The 26,598-nt window shown below is 35.9% G+C and overlaps 8 protein-coding genes and 3 long non-coding RNA genes across 12 annotated transcripts; 4 read left to right on the forward strand and 7 right to left on the reverse strand.

The window, feature by feature from the left end:
* Positions 1-136: 136 nt before the first annotated feature.
* On the reverse strand, positions 137-1,451 carry LOC145732061 (uncharacterized). The gene is made up of 2 exons (XM_081984090.1): positions 759-1,451; positions 137-702 (listed from the first exon to the last, which is right to left on the reverse strand). Exons 1-2 carry the CDS (start codon positions 768-770, stop codon positions 175-177), a joined length of 540 nt encoding a protein of 179 aa, XP_081840216.1. The 5' UTR covers positions 771-1,451; the 3' UTR covers positions 137-174.
* Positions 1,452-2,327: 876 nt separating this feature from the next.
* LOC145732060 (uncharacterized) lies at positions 2,328-3,938 on the reverse strand. The gene is made up of 6 exons (XM_081984089.1): positions 3,618-3,938; positions 3,407-3,565; positions 3,203-3,361; positions 2,936-3,154; positions 2,649-2,885; positions 2,328-2,600 (listed from the first exon to the last, which is right to left on the reverse strand). The coding sequence occupies exons 1-6, from the start codon at positions 3,658-3,660 to the stop codon at positions 2,437-2,439; spliced, it is 981 nt and encodes a 326-aa protein (XP_081840215.1). The 5' UTR covers positions 3,661-3,938; the 3' UTR covers positions 2,328-2,436.
* A 3,013-nt stretch (positions 3,939-6,951) lies between these two features.
* LOC145731748 (uncharacterized) lies at positions 6,952-9,029 on the forward strand. Its single transcript, XM_081983681.1, has 2 exons — positions 6,952-7,116; positions 7,601-9,029. Exon 2 carries the CDS (start codon positions 8,164-8,166, stop codon positions 8,710-8,712), a length of 549 nt encoding a protein of 182 aa, XP_081839807.1. The 5' UTR covers positions 6,952-7,116; positions 7,601-8,163; the 3' UTR covers positions 8,713-9,029.
* A 1,727-nt stretch (positions 9,030-10,756) lies between these two features.
* LOC145731763 (uncharacterized) lies at positions 10,757-11,280 on the reverse strand. The gene is made up of 2 exons (XM_081983711.1): positions 11,120-11,280; positions 10,757-11,067 (listed from the first exon to the last, which is right to left on the reverse strand). The coding sequence occupies exons 1-2, from the start codon at positions 11,129-11,131 to the stop codon at positions 10,846-10,848; spliced, it is 234 nt and encodes a 77-aa protein (XP_081839837.1). The 5' UTR covers positions 11,132-11,280; the 3' UTR covers positions 10,757-10,845.
* Positions 11,281-13,923: 2,643 nt separating this feature from the next.
* Positions 13,924-14,437, reverse strand: LOC145731637 (uncharacterized). The gene is made up of 2 exons (XR_014178840.1): positions 14,281-14,437; positions 13,924-14,228 (listed from the first exon to the last, which is right to left on the reverse strand). It is a non-coding gene; the product is annotated as an uncharacterized LOC145731637 (long non-coding RNA).
* Positions 14,438-16,712: 2,275 nt separating this feature from the next.
* Positions 16,713-17,251, forward strand: LOC145731674 (uncharacterized). Its single transcript, XR_014178852.1, has 2 exons — positions 16,713-16,860; positions 16,918-17,251. It is a non-coding gene; the product is annotated as an uncharacterized LOC145731674 (long non-coding RNA).
* Positions 17,252-17,752: 501 nt separating this feature from the next.
* LOC145731673 (uncharacterized) lies at positions 17,753-18,362 on the reverse strand. Its single transcript, XM_081983560.1, has 2 exons — positions 18,201-18,362; positions 17,753-18,128 (listed from the first exon to the last, which is right to left on the reverse strand). The coding sequence occupies exons 1-2, from the start codon at positions 18,351-18,353 to the stop codon at positions 17,904-17,906; spliced, it is 378 nt and encodes a 125-aa protein (XP_081839686.1). The 5' UTR covers positions 18,354-18,362; the 3' UTR covers positions 17,753-17,903.
* A 1,266-nt stretch (positions 18,363-19,628) lies between these two features.
* On the reverse strand, positions 19,629-20,152 carry LOC145731675 (uncharacterized). Of its 2 annotated transcripts, none has more exons than XR_014178854.1 (2): positions 19,996-20,152; positions 19,629-19,896 (listed from the first exon to the last, which is right to left on the reverse strand). It is a non-coding gene; the product is annotated as an uncharacterized LOC145731675 (long non-coding RNA). The 2 variants fall into 2 exon arrangements; XR_014178853.1 differs by having other exon boundaries at positions 19,629-19,911; positions 19,996-20,063.
* Positions 20,153-23,064: 2,912 nt separating this feature from the next.
* On the forward strand, positions 23,065-23,586 carry LOC145731638 (uncharacterized). The gene is made up of 2 exons (XM_081983519.1): positions 23,065-23,234; positions 23,296-23,586. The coding sequence occupies exons 1-2, from the start codon at positions 23,223-23,225 to the stop codon at positions 23,515-23,517; spliced, it is 234 nt and encodes a 77-aa protein (XP_081839645.1). The 5' UTR covers positions 23,065-23,222; the 3' UTR covers positions 23,518-23,586.
* Positions 23,587-24,656: 1,070 nt separating this feature from the next.
* LOC145731561 (uncharacterized) lies at positions 24,657-25,207 on the reverse strand. The gene is made up of 2 exons (XM_081983395.1): positions 25,047-25,207; positions 24,657-24,985 (listed from the first exon to the last, which is right to left on the reverse strand). Exons 1-2 carry the CDS (start codon positions 25,056-25,058, stop codon positions 24,749-24,751), a joined length of 249 nt encoding a protein of 82 aa, XP_081839521.1. The 5' UTR covers positions 25,059-25,207; the 3' UTR covers positions 24,657-24,748.
* Positions 25,208-25,624: 417 nt separating this feature from the next.
* LOC145731562 (uncharacterized) lies at positions 25,625-26,165 on the forward strand. The gene is made up of 2 exons (XM_081983397.1): positions 25,625-25,752; positions 25,812-26,165. The coding sequence occupies exons 1-2, from the start codon at positions 25,741-25,743 to the stop codon at positions 26,004-26,006; spliced, it is 207 nt and encodes a 68-aa protein (XP_081839523.1). The 5' UTR covers positions 25,625-25,740; the 3' UTR covers positions 26,007-26,165.
* The last annotated feature ends 433 nt before the right edge of the window (positions 26,166-26,598 follow it).

Here is a 26,598-nt window from a genome sequence, read left to right on the forward strand (position 1 = left end):
TTTACAGGGTGTTTCAAATGAAAATCAATTGTCTGATTGGAGAGCACTCCATAACAGTTTTTGAACTCTGTATCTAGACTCTAGAAGGTTCTATTGATGCAGTTTTTCCCCGTTTTCAAATCAATAATTGAGTCACTAAAATGAAACAAACTTTATTCAAACCAGACTAAAATCTCAAGCAAACAAAAACCGTTGACCGTTCACCACGCCGGGGGCGGCTGTTCTTTGTCCTGCCGCCTGCACTTTGGCATTCCGTTGTTGTGGCTGGGGTACAGGCAGCAACCTCAAATTCAACGGTCTGACAGGTTGTTGTTGGGCTGCTCTGATTGGCTGTTGCGTGATTTTTTGTACCGGACTCAGACTCCTTACTCTGGCCGACTCAACTTCGACAGTTTCCGCATCGGGGTTGGGACTTGGTACTGGCTGTTGTCCTGCAGGCTGAGTTGCTACAGCTCCCGGAGTTGGAGCTACGACTGGATTGGCAAGGAATGGGGCTACAGCCGCCCTAGCTACAAGTGGACTGGCTACAAGAGGGGGGCTTGCTACTACGTAGGATGCTGGGGCAAACGTTAAGGCAGCTGGGGGGACGATGTATTGAGCTACAAGAGCGTTGTGGTTCTGTACAAAGTACTGGCTGCTACGGGATGTCACTACGGCTTGCGCTGATGCTTGGTAGGCTGCTACAGCCAGAGTGATGGTGACCTAACAGAATTTTTCAGTTTAAGGAAGAACAGAACGAAGTTAAGAAGAGTACTTACGATGGTAATCATTGCGATTGTTCCTAGTGGTAACTGATAATTGCAATAGAACAAGCTGCAAGTATATATACGATATGCAAGTGGCCCCACCAAATAAAAAAAAAACGATTTGAAAAAAGCCTTTAAAGTGGACGGTTTCGAGTTCTAGGACGAAAATTTAGTAATAAACAAGACAATAGTCGAAGATGCCCTAATTAGTATGCCACAAGTGATATAGGACCGTTCGTGGCATAGAATCATAGATATTCGAATCGTTTTTTGTTAGCAATTGAGCAATTCAGCACCGTTTATTTCGGGGGTTCAACGATTTTCAATTCAAAAAACTTTTAAAGTGCACGCAACGTAACGAATTTCAAATATCAATAAGTTGCAACTGGGTTACCAAACAACAAAAAACTACCCCGCATTGCCTGACACCCGATTGGTCCAACATGTAATGACGTAAGCATCATTCTGACCTAGTGGCCTAAAAAGCTCAAACTAGTTTCCATTCAGTTTAGTATCCAATCATTCATGATATATTTCCAACTGTATCACCCAGCAACTAAGGGGGTTGTCGCCCCGACAGTCTAAATTAAGAAATCACCCCTCAATATCCAAAGCCCGGAATAATCAAGTTGACAGTCTGGTAACTACCCCAAAATTCCTGCTACTAAAAATAACTTTGCCTTGAGGGGATGCAAAAATGAACAAACAGAGAGAGAGAGATTTCTAATGGAGTTTAGTGCACTTTTGCAAAAGCAAAAAGATCAATAGGCATTTTGTTCATTCAAGTTTCGAGGCGGGAGCCCCGGCTGACCCAGTTCGAGCCCCCAGAATACGTAAGCGTTTACGCGGCGCTCGCCCCATTTTGGGGACGATGCCCCGGGTCGATGCAACGGCAGAAATCCTCAACGAATGAAATTCCATGAAATATGAGCTTTTGTTGCCCAGCCCTGTAATTTTGCCAGAACTGCATTGCTGCTGTTTAATCCACCGATAAAATAGTGTCTTGTCTATGCAGGGTTGTTTAATTTTTCTTTCAAAAAATGTAATTTGAGGGTTTGTTCACCCTTATACCAGGAACAGGGCCCTTATACCCAAGGTGTTAAATGAAACACCCTGGGGGTGGGGTATTAAGGGTCTTTTTTTACCACTTTTTGAAATCCAATATCCCAGTAACATGAAGAGCTAGAGGGGTCAGTATTACCTTTTTTTTCCTTCTTTTCTAGTCTATTTTAGAACTTTTTCACATCTAACCGTGTTTTTTTGGTCAATTCTCACTACAAACTTTCAAATTTTAAAATCATCTAGTAATGGTGGCTGAAAATTTGTACAAAAAGTTCCTTTCTGCTTCACTCTGTACCGGGTGGCCAACTGTGACTCAAATTTAGAACACAACAATGACAATCTGTAGTCTATTTTTGGTTCTCCCTGTAGGCGTTTACCCAGTAAAACTGTTAGAATCCAGCAATCAGATATGAGTTTCCATTGTCCCTCTTTCCACTTTCCGCCGGTCCAGTGCGCTTCCCTCTGTTGGATATCTCGGAACTGTATTTATAAATAGAATATTACACAACATTGCCGAACTTCCAGGAATAACCAATTTTGGATCGCTTTATTCAATTCATTGAATGAAAATCGAGCATAAAGTAAAATTATAAACAAATCAGTCTGGATTTCCGTTCCTTGAATCATTTCAAAGGTTTTCGTCCTTGGATCCAGACGGAATAGCTTGACGGTCACTGAACCGAACATTCCTTCTTGCATCGTGATCTTTCTTCGTCACTACCGATTCTGGTCCAATTGTTTCAATAATATCTCGCACAATTCTGCGTCTGTCTTTGTAAAAACGCACCAAATCTGCTGGTTTTTCCGTTAGAACCTGACAACTATAACATAACAACCCACCAAATTGTTCATGTTGCACTGCCATATCGAAAGCAGTTCTTCCCATTCTATCTTTGATACTTTCACTAGCCCCAAGTTTCAGTAACAATTTGGCCAAAGGCAGGTAACCAGTTATGGACACCATATGCAAAGGAGTTTGTCCGGTAATAAGATTTTGAATGTTTATATCGCCTTTGAAGGTTAGAAGTTGTTTCATCAGATGGAGATGCAGTGCTGATCGACAATACAAAGCCAGCTCTAACAGAAACACTCTATGTACTGAAGAAGAGTTGGAAACTATAACCAACCAATAATCAAGGGTTGTTGCTTTATGGTTTCAAAATTGGGGTCAGCGTCCCATTCTAGCAATACTTTGACAATCCGTCTGGAAGGATACTCTAGAACTGCTAGAGATAATGGGGTGTTGCCGAAAACGTCTTGAATATTAGGCGAAGCCTTAGCAAACAACAATGCTTTCACCATTTGATAGTTTTGTCGTCTGACTGCTCGGTGAAGAGCTGTCTGATCTGAAGAATCTTCTTCACTCATCTGCAGTTCGACTTTAATTAACTTACCAAATGAGTTAAGCAGGTTAGGGTCAGCTTTATGCTGCAGCAACATGGTGGCAAACTGCAATCTATCAAAGGTCACCGCAGTGATTAAAGCAGTATCACGGTTTCTGGTTAAGGTGTGGTAGTTGACATCCACTTTTTTCTCTTTCAGAAGATGCTTGCCTAAACCAAAAGGTTACCCATGAAAAATTCAGATCAAAAACTAACCCACAATCAGGTCGTTTTTCTCTGCAACAATCTGCAATGCGGTCAAACCCTCGTCGTCCACAATGTTGGGGTTGATGCCAAATTTGATGATGTTGTGGATGACCTTTAGGTCTCCGATGATGACGGCGCCGAAGAACTCCTGCTCATGTTTGTGCTTGCCTGGAGAATAGTATCATTAGACTTTCACTCAGGACAGTTTGGATACACATACAAATTACATTGTTTAAAACGTTTGTGGCTACGTGCTTGAACATGTTTATTTGTCACTGACAGAACTGAGAGGAGTTGAAGCTAGGTTAGGGATAAAGTAGTTTGCGAGTGTTGTTGCTTTTTCTTCACCAATCACTTAGTAAACCACATTGACTCATAAAGGTGGGCAAAACTTTCCTGGATTCTGGACAACGTCATGGCGAGAAAACAATTTTTTTGCACTAAGCCACTTATCCTAATTGAACACTTTCCGCGACCTTCCCGATAAGTAAATAAGGTCGCATACATATAAACAAGCTTTTGTGTTATCCATTAACGGCTTCGACAAAAACATCCAAAATGAGCCCCCTCATGACGCTGTTTGGTGCCCTAAAAGGCATTTTCCAGCCGTTCATTAGCCGCGCTTTTATATTGATCCCTTGCCCTGTTATTATTCTCGTACATCCCAATTATTATGGTGTTTTCTAGCAACAGGTGGAAGTATTTTGATTGTCCAGTTTTCAGTTTAATAGAATGCGAGTAAAGGTTGATAGAATTCTAATCCAAAGCAACTTTTCTCCAGAAGAGAAGAAACTAGTAAAATTTTACATAATCCGGGCGAAGCATTAATCTATAAGTAAGATTATTTATCATTCTATGTTAATCTAGTAAAATTGTAGTTCTGAAACTTGTTCAACTAATTTTTTCTGGCAATTTGCCAGAAACTATTTGGGACTGTCAGAAACTATCTAGAATTGCCTGAAATCATCTAGCATTGCCAGAAACCATCTGATAAATGCCATTAACTATCTGGCAGTGTCAGAAGCTATCTAACATTGCCTGAAACTATCTGACAATTGACAGAAACTCCCTGGCAATAGTTCAAATTCTATTGCCTTGAATTGTAGCTTTTGATGTGCATTTATTACCCTTTTTTCCATCTCTGTCTTAAATTATCCTATTTTTTTTTAAAAAAATCTCTATTATACCTACTCCAAACATTTTTCTATTATGTACTCTTGGAATTACTAAGATTAATGGTAATTTTAGTTTTGGTTGTCTATTGCAGTTTTTTTGGTAGAATTTTGATCAAAATTGTTTTAAATCACCAGTGATCTCTACATGTGTGTTCCATAAACTTCTAAATGCTACTGACAACCTTTTAAATAGTGCCAGAAGCTTCTACAAGTGCCTTAAACCCTTCCAGACTTGTTTTAGCCAATCAGAAGCCTCTAGGACCGTTTTGAATGTGCCAAAGACCTCTAAATGCTACTGAGAGCTGTTTTAAATTGCCAGAGGCCCCTAAAAAGATCCTGAATCTATCACAAATTTTGTAAAATGGGACCTTTACAATAATTGATTGGTACCGACTTTTTTCCTTAATAACCCTCTCAAATTAGTTTGATATTTTGCTTAAAATATATTTCACTGACATTCTAAATCTATTTAGAGCTTATGATTATGTATCACCTGATAGCTGTACCTCTATAAATACTATTCATGAACGAAACTAATTTCAAAATAAAATTAGAAAATGCAAAAAAACTGCTGCTGTTCCGGAAAGGTTTTCAGTAAAGAATTTCAATCAAATAACGGTAAAAAGCGCCGAAATAAAACCAAATTAGAGTTTGAATGAGTAATACAAAACCCACTGGGCAAATAAGAGATTTACCATTCGGGCACGTTTTAAAGGCATGTGACTTTAACGCCAATCGCACACAAGACCTATGAAATGTTACGTCACAGTTTGTTTTTGTGTTTTTCCCATTTATTTTTCTCTAACTGACAAACTGGAAAAAAGTGCAAATTCTGCATTTTAAGGGGAAAAAAAGTTGTTAGATATAAATGAAGAATTTTTGTTTTGGATATTAAATTTTTCCCTAAAGAGGGAAAAACATGGTTTTTGGGACAGTTTGTAATGATCTTTCAACCGGACTAGGAGCATTAATTAAAGTCTGACCCCAGGAAACGAGTCTGGAACGTGGCAGAAAGGACAAAAAACAAACGAAATTAAAAAAATAACCGACTGTTGACAAACAAAAAGTATTTTCTTGTTTCCGACGGGAGTCCCCAGGGGATTACGTACAACAACGCAGTTTGGCAACGGGATTTTAGCCTGGAAACGTAGGCAGGACGATTTCCTAATATTGAGGGGATACAAATACACACACACAATCTTCTACTACGCAATTTTTTTTTTCAGTAGATGTGCCAAAAAGTAAACTTTTTTCGTTTTTAAGTGTTGGCAAACGAAAAAAACAGCAACTTTGATCAAACAAGTTAAATGAAAATAAAACCAGTCCTATTTCGTGAAACATATAACGTGAAATTATTTGAAAGTAAATTTGACATATACCATAGAAAACATTATGGCCGCATTCGTTTCTACGCTCCATGGAGCTTTTTTGACGTCACAATGACGTAATTTGACAGTTGTTCAAATTATAGTTTTGCTAAATTACGTCATCGTGACATCAAAAAAGCTCCATGGAGCGTAGAAACAAATGTGGCCTATAAATCTAGATCTCCATCTTAAATAGGAGGCCATGAAGACACAAATTTGACATTTGATCAAAAGCTATTTGGATAGAATCACCGCCCTCTATACTAGAAAGCCTAAAATGTCACTTTTAACCGCGTTAGCGGTTTTCGTTTTATACACAAACGTATTCAGATGCAGTGAGAAACATTGTTGATTGCAAGTTGTGAGTAAAAAATCAAAGAAAGGTTTATTCCTGATCCAGATATGTATTAGATAGAGCTTTTTATGCACAATCAAGTCCAGCCTAAACAAATTGGTTAGAACATTTGTCCTGGAAAGTACAACACACAGCAAACTAGTTTAAACACTGATCAGTATAAGAAAATCTGTAACTCCTTGAAACTAGGTAAGCAAAACTGGTAAATATTATTACCAAGAAGATTCATTCAAAGTTATTTTTGTTGCTCTCACATTGAAGGATGCTTTAAAATGTAACTCACATACCTGTACATGTAACAAGTACTTAATAAGTTGAATGTACTAGAAAGCACTACTTCTAACTACCATTCAATCACTGCACAAAAATAACGTTCGCAAGTCTTGATTTTAAACCGTAAAAATTGATCTAATACTCAAAAAACTCAATTTCCACAATACTAACGCAAACTGTCACCACTATTTCCGCTAAATTGGAATTTTTGACAATCGCCTTCTCGTATAGTAGGCGATGATTGAATCCGCCGCCGGAGGGCACCACTTTATTTTTTTCTAAAAATCACCTGACCCCATGATTACAAAATTATACGCAGGTCACGTGACCTTTGGATCATATCGCGTTTAGATCCGAAAGAAAACGGCTAATTTTCTAGATGTCATTCTTGTTTGTCACTATGACATCTATTTTGAATTTAAAATTTGAATATCGTTCACTAAAGTGCTAAAAGGTATTAAAAGTAAAGTTAAAGTTGCATGTTTGTGTTATTCCTGAGTTTTGTGAGTGATATGAGGGTGTCAGATTATGAACCAAGAGCAGCAGCAGGTTTGCTTCACCATTATAGACTAATTTACTATAGTACACACTTTTTTATCAAAAAACGTTTTTGTTATTTAGGGCCGGTACTTCCACTTCCGAATAAACTTATTCTTCTGATTATCCTTAGAATAAAGTTGACTGAACTGAAAGTACTGGGCCTTAATGTGAAAGCACACCAAATATATCCGGCTTAGCAAAACATATCTAGTGTGCTATGCAAAACGCCCTCTCGCGGAGAAATTATCGTAATAGCCTGTCAAAACGTGACTTTAAACAGTTCCATTGACATGTAAATCTAGATTTATAATGTTTTCTATGACATTTTCACATTCGCTCTTGAAGATGCTTTATGAATAAATTCATTGATTTGATATATCAAACTGTGGTGTAAAACTTGTAAAAAACAGGCCTTGACCCTCCTCAAACTTTTACCATTAACATTGTGAAATTTTATCGGAAAACTTGAACTAACCTACCTTTAAGCCCTTAGGCCCTTCGAGACAAGTCAATTGCCACTTTTCTCGTATAAAACCTTAAAAGAAGAGGATCAAAGCACCTGGAGGGCACGACAAAAATATTTTCATTGACATTGTTTCAGACATTGTTTTGGCTCTAACGTTGGAGGTTTAATTAGCGAATTATAAACAGTAAACCCTACAGATTGGGGCCTTGACATTTCACGTTAGAAACTCACGTTTCCATGACAAATGCACGTTTCTGGATTATTGTAGAAGTAGAAATGAAAAATCACGCACAAGTGCAGATTATTTCTTTTAGTGTTTCTTGATAGAGACATTAAAAGTGAGACGAAACAAAAAGGTGATGATAATTAGGAGCTTTTTATACCTCGTGGCTAATAACAAAGGGTAAACATCACATGCCGCATTAACACCTCAACAAACCCCTCTATCACGTGGAACAGCTTTTCCATGCGCGCGAACTTTTCCATTTTCTGTTATAAATAGAGGTTGGGAAACGGAGCGCTTTCCAGTGAGCGAAACGAGCTTATTGAGTTTTGCCGCTAATTTTCGCGAGTTTTGTCCAACTTTCATAATGTTGATTCTTACTGTCACTGAGGCCAGTGACCGTTCCGGAGATACATCCCCGAGAACACCTTCTCCAAGGAGTGAGCTTAGAGGCATCAGACTGTTCCGGGTGATCAGCAGGAAATTAGCCCGAAGATCTCAGGAAGACTTTCACAGCACTGACGATAGCAGATCCTCCAGCTCCGATTCCGGTGGACACGTGTCCAGAGTGGACAAAGAACGTTCCATATCACCAAACCGAATTTCGAGCAGCAGCAGTGACTCTGGAAGTGAAATCTTGAGGAGTAGACACCATCACTCCACCTCGGCGGAGAGTTTGCGGAAGGCGTTCCAAAACTTGAACTTGTACAACAGATCGCAGAGTTGCTCGAACACCAAAGATATCAAGAAAAAGAAGGAGAAGAAGGTGCCGAAAAGTATTTTGAGACACCCCACCAGTTACACCTATGTTAGAGGATTAAGCGGTTTACCCACCCAGAGGATACCCAGGAATCAGCTGAGGGGTTACAACACGTGCAATTGCAGCATGCATTACTTGAACAGTTTAAACCGATAATTAAGTGAGTGGTGTGATCGTATTGGAGGCAATAATTAAGTCGCGTGTGAAGCCACCTTAATGATCATCAACCGGTTACTGGGTAATTGAAAGACTGTTTAATTGTTAAGGCTCGAGGCTGATCTAATCGACTGATCTAAGCTACTTTTTTATATCTTGTTATATCGTTAGTATGTAAGGACTACAAGACACTTAAATTATACACACAATTACATATTATACATTTCAGACACATCAATTTAAGAGTACCAATTATTATCACAGCTTGTATGGTTTTATAGTGCCTTGTAGGAATTGATATGTTAATAAAAATGTTAAAAATTTACTTCAATGTTTCATTTTCCCACACACATTGCTACAATGTTCATTGAAATGACAATGATTACCAAAAAAGTAAAAATTAAGACAGTTACCTTTATCCACAGGGTGGTCCAGTTTTAAATGTCAATAATTCATCAATCGATAGCCCATCAAAAAATAAGTTGACATGCATTATGTCATTTTCCTGAAGAACGCTTCCTAAGGAAGATACAGACCTCCAAAGATTCTTGTTGGTCAGACCAATTTTGATCAAATTTGGAACAAGTAAGACTTTCTACGCTCAGTGGATATAATTCAAAATTGTCAAAAATGTCTACTTGGGTTATTGAATTTTTTACTTTAAAATGGTTCAAAAGGATACAAATCTGGTCATCTGTGAGGTTTAGGAGTTAATTTTTGACACTGAAAATAGTCAAAAAAATAGGATTTTTGGATTAATGTTTACTGGCGTTCAATTTTTTAGACTATTAATTAAATATTGGTAACAGTCCGAATTTACTTCTAAAAATTAGTGTTCAAGACTAATATCGTAGCATTTAATGGCAAAATTGTTTAATTTCATCAATGAAGAGTTTGAAACTTAACTTTTACTATGAAAAATAGTTGAACATTTAATTTTTCAGTCTTAAAGCACAGTGAAGTCGATTTAATACTGACAAAGCGTCAAATGGCATGTTTAAGCCCTACTATGTCAAAAAATTGGTGAAGATAACCCTAAAACTAGTCCAGAGTTCTGGGAAAATTAAAAGCAAAGTACAAAAACTTGAAAGGTTTAAAATCAATTTTCATGAATGTCAATATCATGTATTTAAGACTATTTCCAAGACTGAAATACTGAAATGTATTCTAAAATTATGAAAACTTACTTCAAATGCAAATTTTAAGCTTTTGATGTCACTTTGCATTGATTTAGAGTCACTTTTTGGTGCCCAAGCCAATTTTCAAGATTAAAATGTGTGAATTTGTAGTCAGAAAAAATTTTCAAGTCAAATTTCACAGTTTCCAAATCAATTGTCTTTCAATTCGTCTGAAAACTGGTTACAAAGACAATTTTTAAACCTCTCAAGTGAATTTTCACCGTTTCATAGTAAATTTACTGGTAAATAAGTCAATTTTTAAAACTAAAGTCTTTCAATTTGTCTGGAAACTATGAAAACTGGATACAAAGACATTTTTTAAGCCTCTTAAGTGAATTTTCACCTTTTATGGACTATATTTTCCTTGAGAAGCATTTTTCAGGAAAATAACATAATGAACCACCCTGTATATGTATAGAATCCAAATAGAAAGTATTTTGAACCTATTTTAACAGGATTATTGCTGTTTTGTTAACTAAATTATAACTTCCAAAACTGATTGACAAGACAGATCGACCAGAATTACTCTACTACTTTCGTACTAAATCACAAGAATGGTGAGTGAGACTCTGCAGAAATTGAAAAATGTGAATTGTGTAAATTTGGTCCATTTTTGCTTCAAACTAGTTTCAGTTCTTGTGGCAAAACCCATTTAGTTAGTGACGTATTACAAGCAAAGTTGAACTGTAATGCATTTGTTGTTTTTGCTGTAAGTAACTTTTCTGGATGAAATAAAATATTTAAATTTTTTAAAGATGACTTTTACAACATTTGTTTAGTTAAAATTAAAGCGATTCTGGTCCATTTCTGCAAATTTCATCCATAATAATTTTTTTTAAGCAATTTTCAGAAAAAAACATCAAAACTCTCATAAAATGCATTTATTACTCATTTTCCTATTGAACGATGCATAAATTAAATTGGCCTAGGTCAGTCACAGTTTGGGGGCGAGTTTCTAGCCCAAATAGGCTACTGGACGGTGGGCAGAGTACGCCACTGGAGCGCCGTAAGGGGACACTAAACCAGCACTGTAGGGGGACACCACAGCTGGTACGGCACTGTAAGCTGACAGATATGGGGAATGGGCGGCCACCACTGGAGCGCTGTAGGCTACAGGCACGATGGGTTTGGCCGATCCAGCAGCTACAGCCAAAATGGCGGCGAAAGTGGCGACAATCTGTAACATTGTATCATTTTAGAACTGGATTTTACCCATTAAAGGTACTTACGAGTTTGAACATGTTGATGTGTATTTCTTCGTTTAGACTTGGGATCTAACTGATGATTTTCAATTGGATTCTGGTGGTTTATATACCTACCAGTTTGGGACAGTACGGTTAACCTATTAGATCATAGGCGTGGTCGTTTTGGTTGAGATTTGCTTTTAAGATAAAAACAATGGTTGTCCTATTATTTGTTTGGATTGACGTTTTTTTTTAATGTTTACTGGTAACCCTTGGCATTTTACACATTTAACAGTCCAAAACCACAAAATATGTTATTATATTTATACAGGGTGTCCAGTTTATTTTGGTCAAAAATGGTGGAGTTAATAGAAGATGCTATAATATGAGTGTTCGACCAAATTCGACCGACGTCTTTTTAAAATGCTGAAATTAGTGTTTTTAAATCAACAAATTGCTGAAATTGTTGGAATCGTCTTTTTAAAATGCATTTCTGAAAAATTTTGAAATTATCGTAAAAATGCTAAAATTAATTTCCTAAAATCATCTCTTACGAATGCTGAAATTAGTAAAAAAATAGTGAAATTAGTTTCTGAAAATCATCTCTTTAAATTGGCTGAAATCGTCTCTTTAAAATGCTGAAATTAGTTGCCTGAAATCATTTCTTTAAAATGCAGAAATTACCGTAAAAATGCTGAAATGATTTTTTTTAAATCCTCTTCAAATTGCTGAAATCGTCTTTTTAAAATGCATTTTTTAAAAATGTTGAAATTATCGTAAAAATGCTAAAATTAATTTCCTAACATAATCTTTTAAGAATGCTGAAATGAGTGAAAAAATACTGAAATTAGTTTCTTAAAATCATCTCTTTAAATTGGCTGAAATCGTCCTTTTTAACATGTTGAAATTAGTTGCCTGAAATCATTTCCTTAAAATGCTGAAATTACCGTAAAAATGCTGAAATTATTTTTTTTAAATCATCCCTTCAAATTGATGAAATTGTATTTTTAGAATGCATTTGTTAAAAATGTTGAAACTACCGTAAAAATCCTTAAATTAATTTTTTTAAATCATCTCTTCAAATTGATGAAATCGTCTTTTTAAAATGCTGAAATTACTTGCCTGAAATCATTTCTTTAAAATGCTGAAAATACCGTAAAAATGCTAAAATTATTTTTTTAAATCATCTCTTCAAATTGATGAAATCGTCTTTTTAAAATGCATTTCTTAAAAATGTTGTAATTATCGTAAAAATGCTAAAATTAATTTCCTAAAATAATTTCTTAAGAATGCTGAAATTAGTTGCCTGAAATCAATTCTTTAAAATGCTGAATTTTTTTTAAATCATCTCTTCAAATTGCTGAAATCGTCTTTCTATATTGTTAAAATCGTCTTTTTAAAATGCATTTTTTAAAAATGTTGAAATTATCGTAAAAATCCTTAAATTAATTTTTTTTAAATCATCTCTTCAAATTGCTGAAATCGTCTTTCTATATTGTTAAAATCGTCTTTTTAAAATACATTTTTTAAAAATGTTGAAATTATCGTAAAAGTGCTAAAATTATTATTTTTTAATTATCTCTTCAAATTGCTGAAATCGTCTTTGTAAATTATGAAAATCGTTTTTTTAAAGTGCATTTCTTAAAAATGTTGAAATTATCGTAAAAATGCTAAAATTAATTTCCTAAAATCATCTCTTAAGAATGCTGAAATTAGTAAAAAAGTACTGAAATTAGTTTCTTAAAATCATCTCTTTAAATTGGCTGAAATCGTCTCTTTAAATAACTAAAATCGTACTTTTTAAAATGCTGAAATTAACATCCTAAAAGCATTATAGGTATACAGGACATACAGGCATACAGGGCGTTAACGATTTCGAATATTTTCTAAATAAATGACTGAACAAAAGCACAATTTTACAGTTTTTTGACACAAATTCTATTACACATTTTAAGGATACATCAATCAGTCTTTACATTCCTAACTAATCAGTTCAGACATCCTGCCATTTCGATATCCAGCACTGTAACCTAAATCGCTAAAAATCCGGTTGAAACCTTCATCGAAAGCTCGATCAGGAGCTCGAAAGGCGTAGAAGGTATTGAAAATTGGCGTTGCTTCACTGGTAGTACTGGTTATCTGCACAAAAATACTAGTTTGGGATTCTAAAACATTCTATACACTCACTTACCACAAGGATACAGCAACAAAATGCTAAACAGCTTGACAGGAGCAACATCTCAAATGGAATACCTACTAAAAAAAAACCGAATACCTATACACCGTCTGGTTTTATACCGGATACAGTTGAACAAAAAAGGCGATACTGTAAGATCATAATATTAGTGCTCCGAATGACAATTTGATTGGTATTTATATTACCTATACTGTTACGCATAACTTAAGCAGTTTCAAGGCGTAGTTCTGTGTTATGGGCACATATAATCCATTTTTGCACTGTATATAATTGCGGTTTTTTTGGTAATTTTGTTGATACCAAGCACAAGAAGCTTCTTGTTAAGCCAGGTTAGTTTCCAAGATCCCGCAAACAAACTGGCCAATAACAACCCAATTATTACAATTTTCTCCACAGTCAAGGGGGTTCGTTAGTCGTATTGTCTGTTCTGGGTATTGAAGCCATTTTCTTCTCGTTATTTCTGGAAAAACCCATTTTCTGATTAGTACCAATTTGATTTCCATCCTTGACAATATTCTAGTGGTTGCGATTTTTTGGTTTATTTAGCGAGAAACCTTGGGATGATCATTTTAAGTTAATTCTTGTTTAGTGATTGTGTAAGCAAGAATTCTTTACAAACTAGCAATTATATTATCAAAATAATATAAAAATGTAAATTTCTAAAGCAGCTTTATTTTTTTTACATTTTTACATAAACTAACTTAGTAACTACACAATCCTTTATCAAATCTTGGGGTAGTCGTCATGAAACGTTTTTGGCAACTTTCAGCATCATCAGTAGTAAGAGTAAGGAACTCCAGCTACTACAGGGGCGGAATAGGCGTAGGGCACTCCAGCGGAATAAGCGTAAGGGGAGCTGTACACCACTTGGGGAACTGGCCTTGGGGCAGGGGCAGGGTCGGCCCTGGCTTCAGGGGCGGCAAAGGCAACAGCCACAAGGGCAAGGAAAGCCATCACCTGTCAATACAATAATTACCTTCAAATCAATTTAATGTGATTAATTACTTACGTATTTGAACATTTTTAAGATTGGTCTGAAAACTGTATGGTTTATTTGGACAGGTGATCAGAGTATTTATACCAATTCTCATCCTAAGCTCCATTTTTTGTCCAGTTTTTTAAAGCAACTTTACGTCCTCAATTATCTTTTCACATCCAAAATTGACATGTGGCATTGATTACTAATCAAAGGGGCGTTAGAAAAGTTCTAACCGGTTCAAGCAGGGCGGAATGAATTTTTTAATTGTCCCCGGTATCTGGTTTAAACAATAGACGATCACCAAACAAAGATTGCTTCCTGGTCCACGCCCAAACGCCATTGTTAGAAACGCGAAAAATATTCAAATTTGTTGATCCAGTTTTTTTGCCATCAAGTTTTTTGCTGATAACCAGAATTCAATGCAAATTTATGATCTATTAGCATGTTTAGTAGAGTTTGTTGTTTTGGTAAATATAATTTATAAGAAATTTAATAGTAATTACCTGGGTACCCTAAGAAGACATAATGTACTAATATCAAGGCATAATGTACTAAGTTAGGAAAAATTTACATATTCCAGGTCGTCACTGAAGTAAACTTAGCCAATCATCTCATCAACGTTATACACAGTGGTCCGGTCAACTTCACAACTTTTCAATTTCATACATTAACTGCTATCAGATTGTTTACCAGGGATGTAAAATTTCCGGAAAAATAAATTTATGGAAATTTTACGATAATTTTCCGGAAAAATTGGAAAGTCTGAAAATTCTAAAATAATTCGTTTTCTACATTTTTGTACTATTAACTTGAAGGTATTCAGGCAGTTGAGGTTAATTTTGAAAATAAAAAATTTTCACTTAAAATTTCTTGACAATTTTAGTTTTTAATTTTCCAAGGCCTCTAACCTGAAACGTTCCTGAGATATTGAGCAAAAACTGCAAAAAACGAGAGTCAACTTTGACGCCCTCTAGCGCCTAAACGGGGTAACTTAGCCGTGCCCGCTCAACGTCACGTGATAGCCCCGTTCATTAGCTTTCTTCTGTTATACGGTAGTTTTATACAGGGTGTTTTAAAGAAGCGAGTTATGGACGATTTTCTGGAAAAGTGCACGGAAATTTAGTCTAAATTAGAGAGTTTTTGGGCCTACTATACTAACGGCGACTATTTTGGATTTTCCTTAATAAAAGTGATTTTTTTAGCTAATTTGAACCTGGGGAACACAAATCTGACGTCCATTTTTCCCTAACTGGCACCGTTTCGGAGATGACCTTGAAATGATGTCAATTTAGACACTTTAGGGCGTGGCACCCTTGCAAAATGACATTTTGACAAATGACACTTTACGTCATTTTTGTACTATTAACCTGAAGGTATTTAAGCAGTTGAGGTTAATTTTGAAAATAAAAAGTTTCCTGAAAAAAATCAGAAGGGCCTTGAAAATTCTTGACAATTCTAGTTTTTAATTTTTCAAGGTCAAACGGTGCATGGTACCAAAAAAGTGTATAGAAGGTAAAAGTTGCATCCCATCGAGGAGCATTTTGTGGTAAAAACTTCAGACCTCTAACCTAAAACGTTCCTGAGATATTGAGAAAAAAACTGCAAAAAACGAGAGTCAACTTTGATGCCCTCTAGCGGCTGAACGGGGCAATTTAGCCGTACCTGCTCAACGTCACGTGATGTTTGGACGATTTTCTGGACCAAAATTTCGCTCAAATTGGGAATTTCTGCTTTCGAAAAGAGTGGTCAAAGTAAAGCTGTAGGAGCAAAAACAATTGAATATCGATACAAACATTTTACATCAAGTTGGCCTAGAATTTGACGTAGATTTCAAAAATCGAATAAAAAATTATAAGTTTGGTTTTTTGCTCAAATTTGGGACACCCTGTATACTGATGGATTATCCAGGAATAAAGTAGACGCAAATATCTATAAGAGGAGGGATGTTAAAAATTAAATTATCGCCCTGTAAACTGCTCCATTGTATTGTCAATAACTCGGTTATTTTAACAATTATCGGGTGGTTCAATATACCAATTTGTAGCCCTTGAAATTCTCTCTTGACCACCCTGTATAGCGTTTTCACCTAAAACGTCGAATAAGTGAGTTATTTACTGTTAAAACTGAGTTGTTTGACTTTGACAGTTTTTACTGTGACAGCCCATAACTCTGTTATTGTGACAATTACAGGGTGGTTCACTATACCAATGTGTAGCCCTTGAAATTGTCTTTTTGACTTTGAATTAAAAATTTTCCTGTAAACATGAAGTAATTTTCTTGTAAATTTCCAAAAATGGAAATTTTCTGACTCGAAAATGACCGCTTTTACATCTCTGTTGTTTACACTATTATGCAACTGACCTTTACTGTCTGAAAGAGAACTGATTAGTTAATCTAATCACGTCAACTACATTTACATTCAATTCTGGTCAGACAAACTAAAAAAAGACCCAAAAAACTGAATAATCAAATTACAATATTGTTTTGCGCACATTCAGTTCCAAAAAGACATGTGCAGACTGCAACACAAAGTATAAATACTGGATAACCTGTCCAAACCAATCATACAGTCTTCATCAGTTTCAAAAGCGCACAAAAATGTTCAAATACGTAAGTACTACTTAACAGTCACTTAAATTAATGTGAGAAATGTTTGTTTTGGTACAGTTGATGGCTTTCCTCGCCCTTGCGGCTGTTGCCTTTGCCGCCCCTGAAGCCAGGGCCGACCCTGCCCCAAGACCGGTACCCCAAGTGGTGTACAGCTCCCCCTACGCTTATTCCGCGGGAGTGCCCTACGCCTATTCCGCCCCTGTAGTATCTGGAGTTCCTTACTCTTACTACTGATGATGCAGAAAGTAGCCAAAACGTTCTATGACGACAACCACCAGCTCTGACTAAGGATTATTCCAAGTGTTTCTAGGTTTTCGCTTCTTGTTATATCAAGTGTTTAGTAATAAGTATTTGTCAAAAAAATGTAAAAAATAAATTTTTTCACTCATTATTTTGTTGTTTTCTGGTTTATTCACTTTTTGCAATTAAACTACGTGGAATAGAGAAAAGAAGTTTTGCTTGGGTTCCAGTCAAAGTGAACCATTTTCAGATCATTTTGGCATCTTTTTTGTGGTAAATCCAAAAGCGACCATAGTAAAACCGTGTAACGGACAGAGAAACGTAGGTAATTGCATGCGCGGGAGAAAGACAGAAAAGGAATAAATATCAAGTAGGCCGTATTTTTAGCGCGCTGTTGTCAAACGCCGTAAGTATTCAATACCCTCGACAAACTTACTTACGGCGTTTGGCAACAGCGCGCTAAAAATATGGCCTACTTGATATTTTTTCCTTTTCTGTCTTTCTCCCGCGCATGCAATTACCTACGTTTCTCTGTCCGTTACACGGTTTTCCTATGGTCGCTTTTGGATTTACCACACCTGTATGATTTAGATGTGTTTTTTAAATTCTCTTGCAGTAAATCACCTTTAGAAAGCACAAAAAAACTATAAAATCTAATTAATTATTTTATTTTACACCAAAATCATTTTATTATACAATTTAGAACTTCCCCCATCAAAATGCAAACAACAAACACCAAAAATTTTGCTCTTAAAACTAATCAGTCGTCGTTCAATTAGTCCATTTCTTCGTGGGCGGTCAGCTTAAAGGGCCAAAGGGTAGTACCTAGGCAGAATGTACTGGTATCCTAGGGAGTTGTAAGCGTAACCATTGGCGTAGGTCAGGGGGTACCGGTACTCGTAGGTTAGGGGAACGGCCGGTGAAGAGTATGTCAGAATGGTGGATGGTTTAGGGGCTGGCGCAGGGGCCGGAGCTGGCTCTGGAGCAGGGGCGCACATGGCGCAAGCCAACAGGACAAAGAAAGCGAGCTGAAAAATGGTTTTTGTGGAAATATGTTAGTGAGATCTCCGAAACTACAATTTTAGGGTTAAATTACTCACCAACTTGAACATCTTTGTGTGGTTTTTAGACTTGTCACTGTGAGACAACTTCTGCTTTTGCTCGAAGCTAAACGGCCTTATATACGGACACGTTGCACCGGCTCCCCCCTTAAGGGGGAATTTAACCTCTAAAGTGCGTTTTCTGGTATACATATGGTGAAGAGAAAAAAGAAGAAAAGGGAAAAATATTGTAAGCCGTTCCGACCTACGTCAATGTTGCTGGTCAAGTTTGCTACCCATCGAGCTAATATTGGTTGGAGTTTGATGTTTTATTGTCAAAATTGTATTCAGCTTAATTTGTCCATGTTATTATAGTCAAAATTTTACCCTTTGAGAATGACGTCAAGCAGGTGAAAAAACACGCATGTCTGGAATTAGATCACAAATTTTAACCTACAAATGCTTTGAAAAATGAGTGATTATGAGAGTTTCAGTTGACTTCTGGAAACTGTTTCTTTTCGTACTCGAAAAAAAGCAGCACATTTAGGGCCTTCTCATTGTAGCGCATTTTTATACCTTTGATATTCGTTTAAATCAAAGTGACAGTAAATGTCAACGTTTTTAATTGGACAGGACGACAAAATTAACAACGTGCCTTTTTTGCTAAAATTGTCTATTTCACATGTTTGATATGCGCGAAACAAAGATGACGTCATTCTCAAAAGGTAAAAATCCAACTATAGTGATATATCCTGAATGGTACTATAGGGCCATTATTGACTCCATGTCAGCTTTTTTTGGTAAGTAAAAGGTAACCTTGCCACTGACGTGGTTTTGCACTAACTGGTCTAGAGAGTCAAATAGTAAAGATTTCCTTTCAACAAAATTGATTGGCTTCTAGGTAAGTCAACTAAGCAAATTCCTATTCCTGACGTGGTTCCTAACTATTTGGACTAGAGTCCATAGAGACATACAACCGAGAAAGGTGACTTCCTGACCCTTTTTAGGGCTTAAGCCTATCCTGTCACACAAAATCCTGAGGGAACCCACCAACCTCAAGGAGGCAAAAATTCCCGAGGAAAGATGCACCCTGTTTTTCCTTTATCCACTTTCTTCTTTTATTTTCTTGTTACCCCTTTTTTCTTTTTATTTATATTTTCTATTATTTACTTTCTAAATCTCCTCTTTTTTGACAAATATATTTACAATCCTGTAATCTACTTGTCCCAATTATTTTTTTTTTAATTCTACTTTTTTTAAAAGGTCTATTTTTCTACGGTCTATTATCCACTAGAGACAGTAAATGAAGTTTAGGTTAGGTTTCCAACAATTCCCATCCAACCAACATGACTTCGTTGAATCGCAAAAACAACTCGGATGCGTTGATTGCCCGTAATACAGGTTTGAGATAAAACGACAAATTTTTGTTCTGTATCTGCATCACGCAATTTACTTTTCGTTTCGTTATTAAACTAAAACACTCGCCAATGCATTTAAACGTTTATTTTATATAAACAAAATAGGGAACAAAAGTGCGCACTTGAAGATCTAAGAAGCAAATGGTTGGGGTTTAACCGTAGTAAGCGTAGCCGTAGGGGTAGGCGTAGCCTGCGTAGCCAGCGTAGGGGTAAGTGTAGGCTGAATAGGCCAGATATTGAGGGCTTGGACCTGGTGCAGGTCCAGGAAGCGGCATTGGTGATGGTGCCCCCCAAGTGCTGGCGAAGGCAAAGATTGCCAGGAATAATACAGCAAGAATCTGGAATTTGATTTCCTTAAAGTAAACTAGCAATAAAACCAGTGAATAAACAAAATTTGAAGCTGTGATGAAGCATTTGAAGAAAATAAAATTGCTTACCACTTTCGCCATTGTTGTAATAATATCCAGCACTGCACTGAAAAAAGACTGAGACTGTTATGATTTCCTGTAAAACCATCATTGGTTTTTATATCAGGAAAAAAATCACAACTTAATATTCACATCACAAAAATCGCGTTAACAATGAGATAAGTACAATTCCTGTGGTGACATAATCTTTTACGTGTCCTATTATTTATTTATATCTTCCTGATTCCTTTTGTTGCATCGATGATTTGGGTGGTTTTTTCCGAAATCTTGATCCTAAACTGTGCAATAGCAAGCAAATCACTGAGAAATCTTATGTAATCTGGAGTTGAAAACATCTTAATTAAGTACCGAATTGAGGTCTCCAGCTTAGTTAAGGATTTCTTGTGACAGGTCGGGGTAAGTAAACCAAAAAACGATGTTGATTGGACCACATTCATTTGTGTGAATTGAACCTAACGACTGCCTCGAAAAGGAAAATTTCACTTTCATCCAATCAAACCAAAAAAAAATAATTAAAAATAAACAATAAATCCGTTTTGTATGGCACGCATCAATCAGCTCAAGGCTGATCGTGTAATGGAATGGTGTCAAACTTCACCTGTAGAATTTTAATTAATTGGCAACGCCGCCATTGAGTTGATGCTACAGTTTTTTTTACTTTACAGTGTTTTTAGAGCAAAATTACTGTATTTGCATCCTGCTCTAATAAATGTCATTAAAACGAGAAAACATTGACCAATGTATACAAGGTGGCCAACTAAAAATGCAGAGGAAACTAAAGGTTTGAAACAAATATTTTATGAAGTAATAATAATTCCAGTGTTGCCGCGTCTGGTAACTTATACTATTTCTTGATTCTTTTCGGTAGAATTTTTGTACTATTAACTTAAGGTATTCAGACAGTTGAGGTTAATTTTGAAAATAAAAAATTTGCACTTAAAATTTCCTGACAATTTTAGTTTTTAATTTTTCAAGGCCTCTAACCTGAAACGTTCCTGAGATATTGAGAAAAAACTGCAAAAAACGAGAGTCAAGTTTGACGCCCTCTAGCGGCTGAACGAGGCAATTTAGCCGTTCCGGCTCAACGTCACGTGATAGCCCCGTTTATTAGCTTTCTTTTGTTGTACGGTGGTTTTATACAGAGTGTTTCAAATAAGAGAGTTATGGACGATTTTCTGGAAAAGTGCACCAAAATTTTGCTCAAATTGGAAATTTCTGCTTTCGAAGAGAGTAAGGCTGTAGGAGCAAAAACAATTGAATATCGATACAAACATTTTACATCAAATAGGCCTAGAATTTGACGTAGATTTCAAAAAAGTTTGGTTTGTTGCTCAAATTTGGGACACCCTGTATACTGATGGATTATGCAGGAAAAAGTAGGCGCAAATATCTATAAGAGGAGGAATGTTAAAAATTCAATTATCGCCCTGTAAACTGTTCCATTGTTTTGTTAATAACTCGGTTATTTTGACAATTATCGGGTGGTTCAATATACCAATTTGTAGCCCTTGAAATTCTCTTTTGACCACCCTGTATAGCGTTTTTACTTAAAACGTCGAATAAGTGAGTTATTTACTGTTAAAACTGCGTTGTTTGGTTTTTGTCAGTTTTTACTGTGACAGCCCATAACTCTGTTATTTTGGTAGTTACAGGATGGTTCAATATACCAATTTGTAGCCCTTGAAATTCTCTCTTGACCACCCTGTATAGCGTTTTCACCTAAAACGTCGAATAAGTGAGTTATTTACTGTTAAAACTGAGTTGTTTGATTTTGACAGTTTTTACTGTGACAGCCCATAACTCTGTTATTGTGACAGTTACAGGGTGGTTCAATATACCAATTTGTAGCCCTTGAAATTGTCTTTCGACCACCCGGTATACCATATATAGTAGAAATGTCACACTATCAAAAAATTAAAGCTTTTATACCGGGAATGAGTTGTCCAGAAGGGATAAAAATTCATATCATTTTGAAAAGTGTTGAGGTTAGGTATACAACATTTTTCAGAAAGTTTTTGGTAATTTTCGGGAAAAAATTGTAAAATTAGTTTTTTTATTAATTGCATCGTCGTTTTGTAAGCCGAGCATAATTTAAGTGTGGGTCAGACTGTGACAGTACAGGTAAAAAAAGTCACACTCTAAACCACACTTAACTTAAGCTTTGCTTAAAGTACGACGGTGCAAATGGCGGTTAGAATTATCTCATTAGAATGCATGATAAGTTTGACAGTTGTTTTCCCTAACATGGATAATTTCCCTTTAAACATGAAGTAGTTTTCTGGTAAATTTCCAAAAATGGAAATACATCTTTTTGCATCTTTGCATAATGGTCTTAGCATTAGTCAGTGTTTTCAGTCAAGCTATATCCTGTTCGATGTTATACTTGACAGTTGACGATTTGTTTAATTTGGTAAGCGACACGGTTTAGCAATTAATGAATGAGGACCTTGAGTTGGAGTAAAGTTCAAAGAAACATAATCTGATGGAAGCGTTCTTCGAGCGGAAAGGTAACTCTCTTGTTTTGAACTTGATTTATCGGAGATGAAAACGCTGATTATATCGATAAAAGTAATTCAAGCCGGCCAGAGGAGACTTTGAACCTTTTGATGCGAAACTTAACGAACCGAAGGGCTTGTTATACCTTTTTGCCTATAAAAAGTAGCGCAATTATTTTACCGTTTAGTCCGAAACCCAATGTATTTTGGTCCACTCAGGAAAAAGTTAACTCCACTTTTTAAACTCAAATCTGGATCAATTTTATGTCAAAGGTAAACTCAATACTTACTTTCATAAAATGTATTAAATTTCGTTAAAAATGAACTTTAAGACCCGGACTAAAGATTAAGAAGCAAAATTAACAAGTAATAATTTGATACTGATGTATGATCAAGGAGCACAAAAAACTAACCTTGGCATTCAGCTGAGTTGACTGAAACGTATCTGGTGACCAGTCGCAAGGACGTTTTCTTTGTCGAAAGAGGATGTTTCTTAGGCTAAGATGGTACCACCTTATTAGTATTCCAGCGACCCTTCATTCTGACATTATGGATAAAAAAAACGACGCAAAAAGTTTAGACAAGGTTACCGCCCGTAATTTCTTCGACTACAAACTAGTCAACCATTGTAATAATGGTTCAGTGGGAAGTAAAAAAAATTGGACCACCAAACTATAAAACCCAACTAAATCTAGAGTTAAGCATCATTTGATCTAGATCAAACCAACCAAACCAACCAAAATGTTCAAATTCGTAAGTATTACAACTACTATTACAATTTACAGTGTGTTCATAATAATGTGACAATTGACAGATTGCTGTAGTATTCGCCGCCGTTTTGGCCGTGGCTTTTGCCGCCCCCAACCCAGAAGCCAAACCGGAACCTAAACCTGGATATGTGGTTTCATCTTTAGGCTACTCCGCCCCTCTGGCTTACAGCGCTCCTTTATCTTATGCCGCCCCCTCAGTATATGGAGCTGGATATGGAGCACCTTTGGCCTATTCCGCCTATGCTGCCCCCACCGTAATAGTTTAAGTTGATTTTGACCTGCCGTTTTGGATTTTTGATGTTGATTTGCCTTCAAATAAAGTTTAAATTCATTTATATTTTAGTTTCTTTGACTAACTGATAGATGGAGCTTATTGGTTAATTCTCCTACTAAAGTAGTGGATTTGGTAGTTTTCTCTACTAAAATCGTTATCTTAACTAGATTAACAACACACAAATTTGATGAAACTAATGTCAAGCATTATTCTCTTTTTCAAAAAATAATTTGTTAATTATTATTATTATTGTGTGTCCGAGACTTTACTGTGACGTCAGGATCAATTGGCCTCCGGGAAGCAAAATCGGCCAATCGAGCAATCCTTTACTGTTTACCGTCCTTAGGTATTAAGGGTCTTTTTTTACTACTTTTTTTACAGAAAATTCAAAATGGCGACCTGGAACGCCATTTTGTCTGTCACTTCTTGAAACTACGTTAAATTTTCTTTAAAATGAGGTGCAAGTCAATATTTTGACAGAAAATTCAAAATGGCGGCATGGAAAGCCATTTTGTGTGTCACTTCTTGAAACTACGTGAAATTTCCTTTAAAATGAGGTGCAAGTCAATATTTTGACAGAAAATTCAAAATGGCGGCCTGAAAAGCCATTTTGTCTGTTATTTCTTAAAACTACATGAAATTTTCTTTAAAATGAGGTGCAAGTCAATATTTTGACAGAAAATTCAAAATGAAACTCAAATGTCACTTTATTATATTAGGGTCAAAGCAACGAGTGTCACAAAATATGTGATTTTATGGTGAAAGAACTATAATATAGTTCAAGGCAAATAGTATAGAGTAGCAGTTAAAACAAGTAATTTCGATTTACAAAAAGTGACAGAAATGACAAGTTTGTAATTAAGTACCAGCTTAGTAGTCTTTTGTTTTTTGACAACCAAAAAACTTCATAAAATCAACATTCAGTATTTTTGTCAAACTTCTATTAAATCATCTTTTAAATTTTTTTAAAAAAAGTTTACAAAAACAAAAAAAAAACTTTTTAATAAACTGAAGGTTTTCCCGCCTAACATAAGCCACCTATGAATTTCTTTTCATGTTTTAAATAAATTATTAAAATATTTGAAAATTGAAAATTGAGGAAAAATCTGGAACAAAATTACAACGCCATAATTTTAGGTTAGAAAGTATATTGAAAGAGCAAATTAACACATCACACAAATAAAAATCAAGGTCCAAATCAACAATTCATTGTCAGGCAGTATTTAAACCACAATAGTGGGGGCGGCATAAGCGGAATAGGCCAAAGGTGCTCCGTATCCACTCGCTAATGCGGGGGCGGCATAAGCCAAGGGGGCGTTGTAAGCCAGAGGGGCGGAGTAAGCCAGAGGAGCGGAGTAGCCTAAAGATGAAATCACATGATGAGGTTTAGGTTCCGGTTTGGCTTCTGGGTTGGGGGCGGCAAAAGCCACGGCCAAAACGGCGGCAAATACTACAGCAATCTGTCAATTGTCACATTATTATGAACACACTGTAAATTGTAATAGTAGTTGTAATACTTACGAATTTGAACATTTTGGTTGTTTGTTTCTTCTTTGATCTGAATCAAATGATGCTTATCCTTAATTTGATTTGATGTTTTATAGTTTTTTTTTGCAATCCCACCTTGATATAACAATTGCAAAGTTATTGAATTGACAAAGAAATTGGGCGGTGTCTTATTTTAGGCAACACAACCTTGACTTTGCCCATGTTCCATTAATAAACCTAGAGATACATGCTAATTATGAAATACAAATTTGCAATTTATCCTGAATGATCAAATTTCTGGAGCAATAAACGAGAACATTCTTTTCAAAAGTTTTAAATTGCGCTCTGAAAACTCAAAATTTCACAAAAATTAAGTTGGTAACTTTTGTAATAAAAAATCACACAACACACTTTTTCAAAAATTATCCTAATGTAGTGCAAATCTAAAAAAAAAATTGAATACTTAATCTAGGATTTTCCTAAATGATCTAATTATTGATTTCAGATTTAAATATTTAAACTGGTTCTAAAAAATACATTTGTAAACAAAGCTTTCTGACAAAAGTCAAGGTTTTGGTCGCCTAAAATAAACCACCGCCCAATTTCTTTGTGATTATTGTGTAGTTGTTGTACAACAAAAAAAACAGACTAGCAAACTATAAAACCTCAAATCAAATTAAGGATAAGCATCATTTGATTCAGATCAAAGAAGAAACAAACAACCAAAATGTTCAAATTCGTAAGTTTTTTTAATTGCACTACTTTATAACAATTTTTAGTGATTTAATACATTTTTAGATTGCTGTAGTATTTGCCGCCCTTTTGGCTGTGGCTTTCGCCGCCCCAGAGCCCAAACCTGGAGTAGTTGTGTCATCTTTCGGCTATTCCGCCCCTCTGGCTTACAGTGCTTACGCCGCCCCCTCAGTTGTGTCTGGATACGGTGCCGTTCCTTTGGCCTACTCTACTTATGCCGCCCCCACTGTCGTGGTTTAAACTCTACTTGATTTTGGATTTTGGCCTAACGTTTTTTGACACTGTGTAAATGTTGATTTTCTCTTGAAATATTGTTTGTAATTTAGACTTTTTTGTGTATGACTTAAATGCTGATTATATCAAAATAAAGCAAAAAAAGACTATAAAATTAACCAAAAATTATTTCTCCAACTCTTTAAGTTTCAAAAGGAAAATAATCACACTTTTTGGGTAATTAGTCAGTTAATGTCATACAACTTACTTCCCCCAAAATATGTTGGACTTTTAAAACCAACCAGTTTCAGTCAACATTTCTGAGCTGAAATAATATCAACACATTTTCTTCTTTATTTCTGACGTTGATGGAACTAAATTCTTCTTTAAAATGACTGACAAAATTAGCTAAAACACAAGAGAAATTACTATTTTCTGTATACAGGTGTGGTAAATCCAAAAGCAACCATAGGAAAACCGAGTAACGGACAGAGAAACGTAGGTAATTGCATGCGCGGGAGAAAGACAGAAAACGAAACAAATATCAAGTAGGCTATATTTTTAGCGCGCTGTTGCCAAACACCGTAAGTATTCAATACCCTCGACAAACTTACTTACG

The sequence above is a fragment of the Ips typographus genome, linkage group LG7 (assembly GCF_016097725.1).
Source record: "Ips typographus isolate SLU linkage group LG7, UJ_Ityp_2.0, whole genome shotgun sequence".
NCBI lineage: Eukaryota > Metazoa > Arthropoda > Insecta > Coleoptera > Curculionidae > Ips > Ips typographus.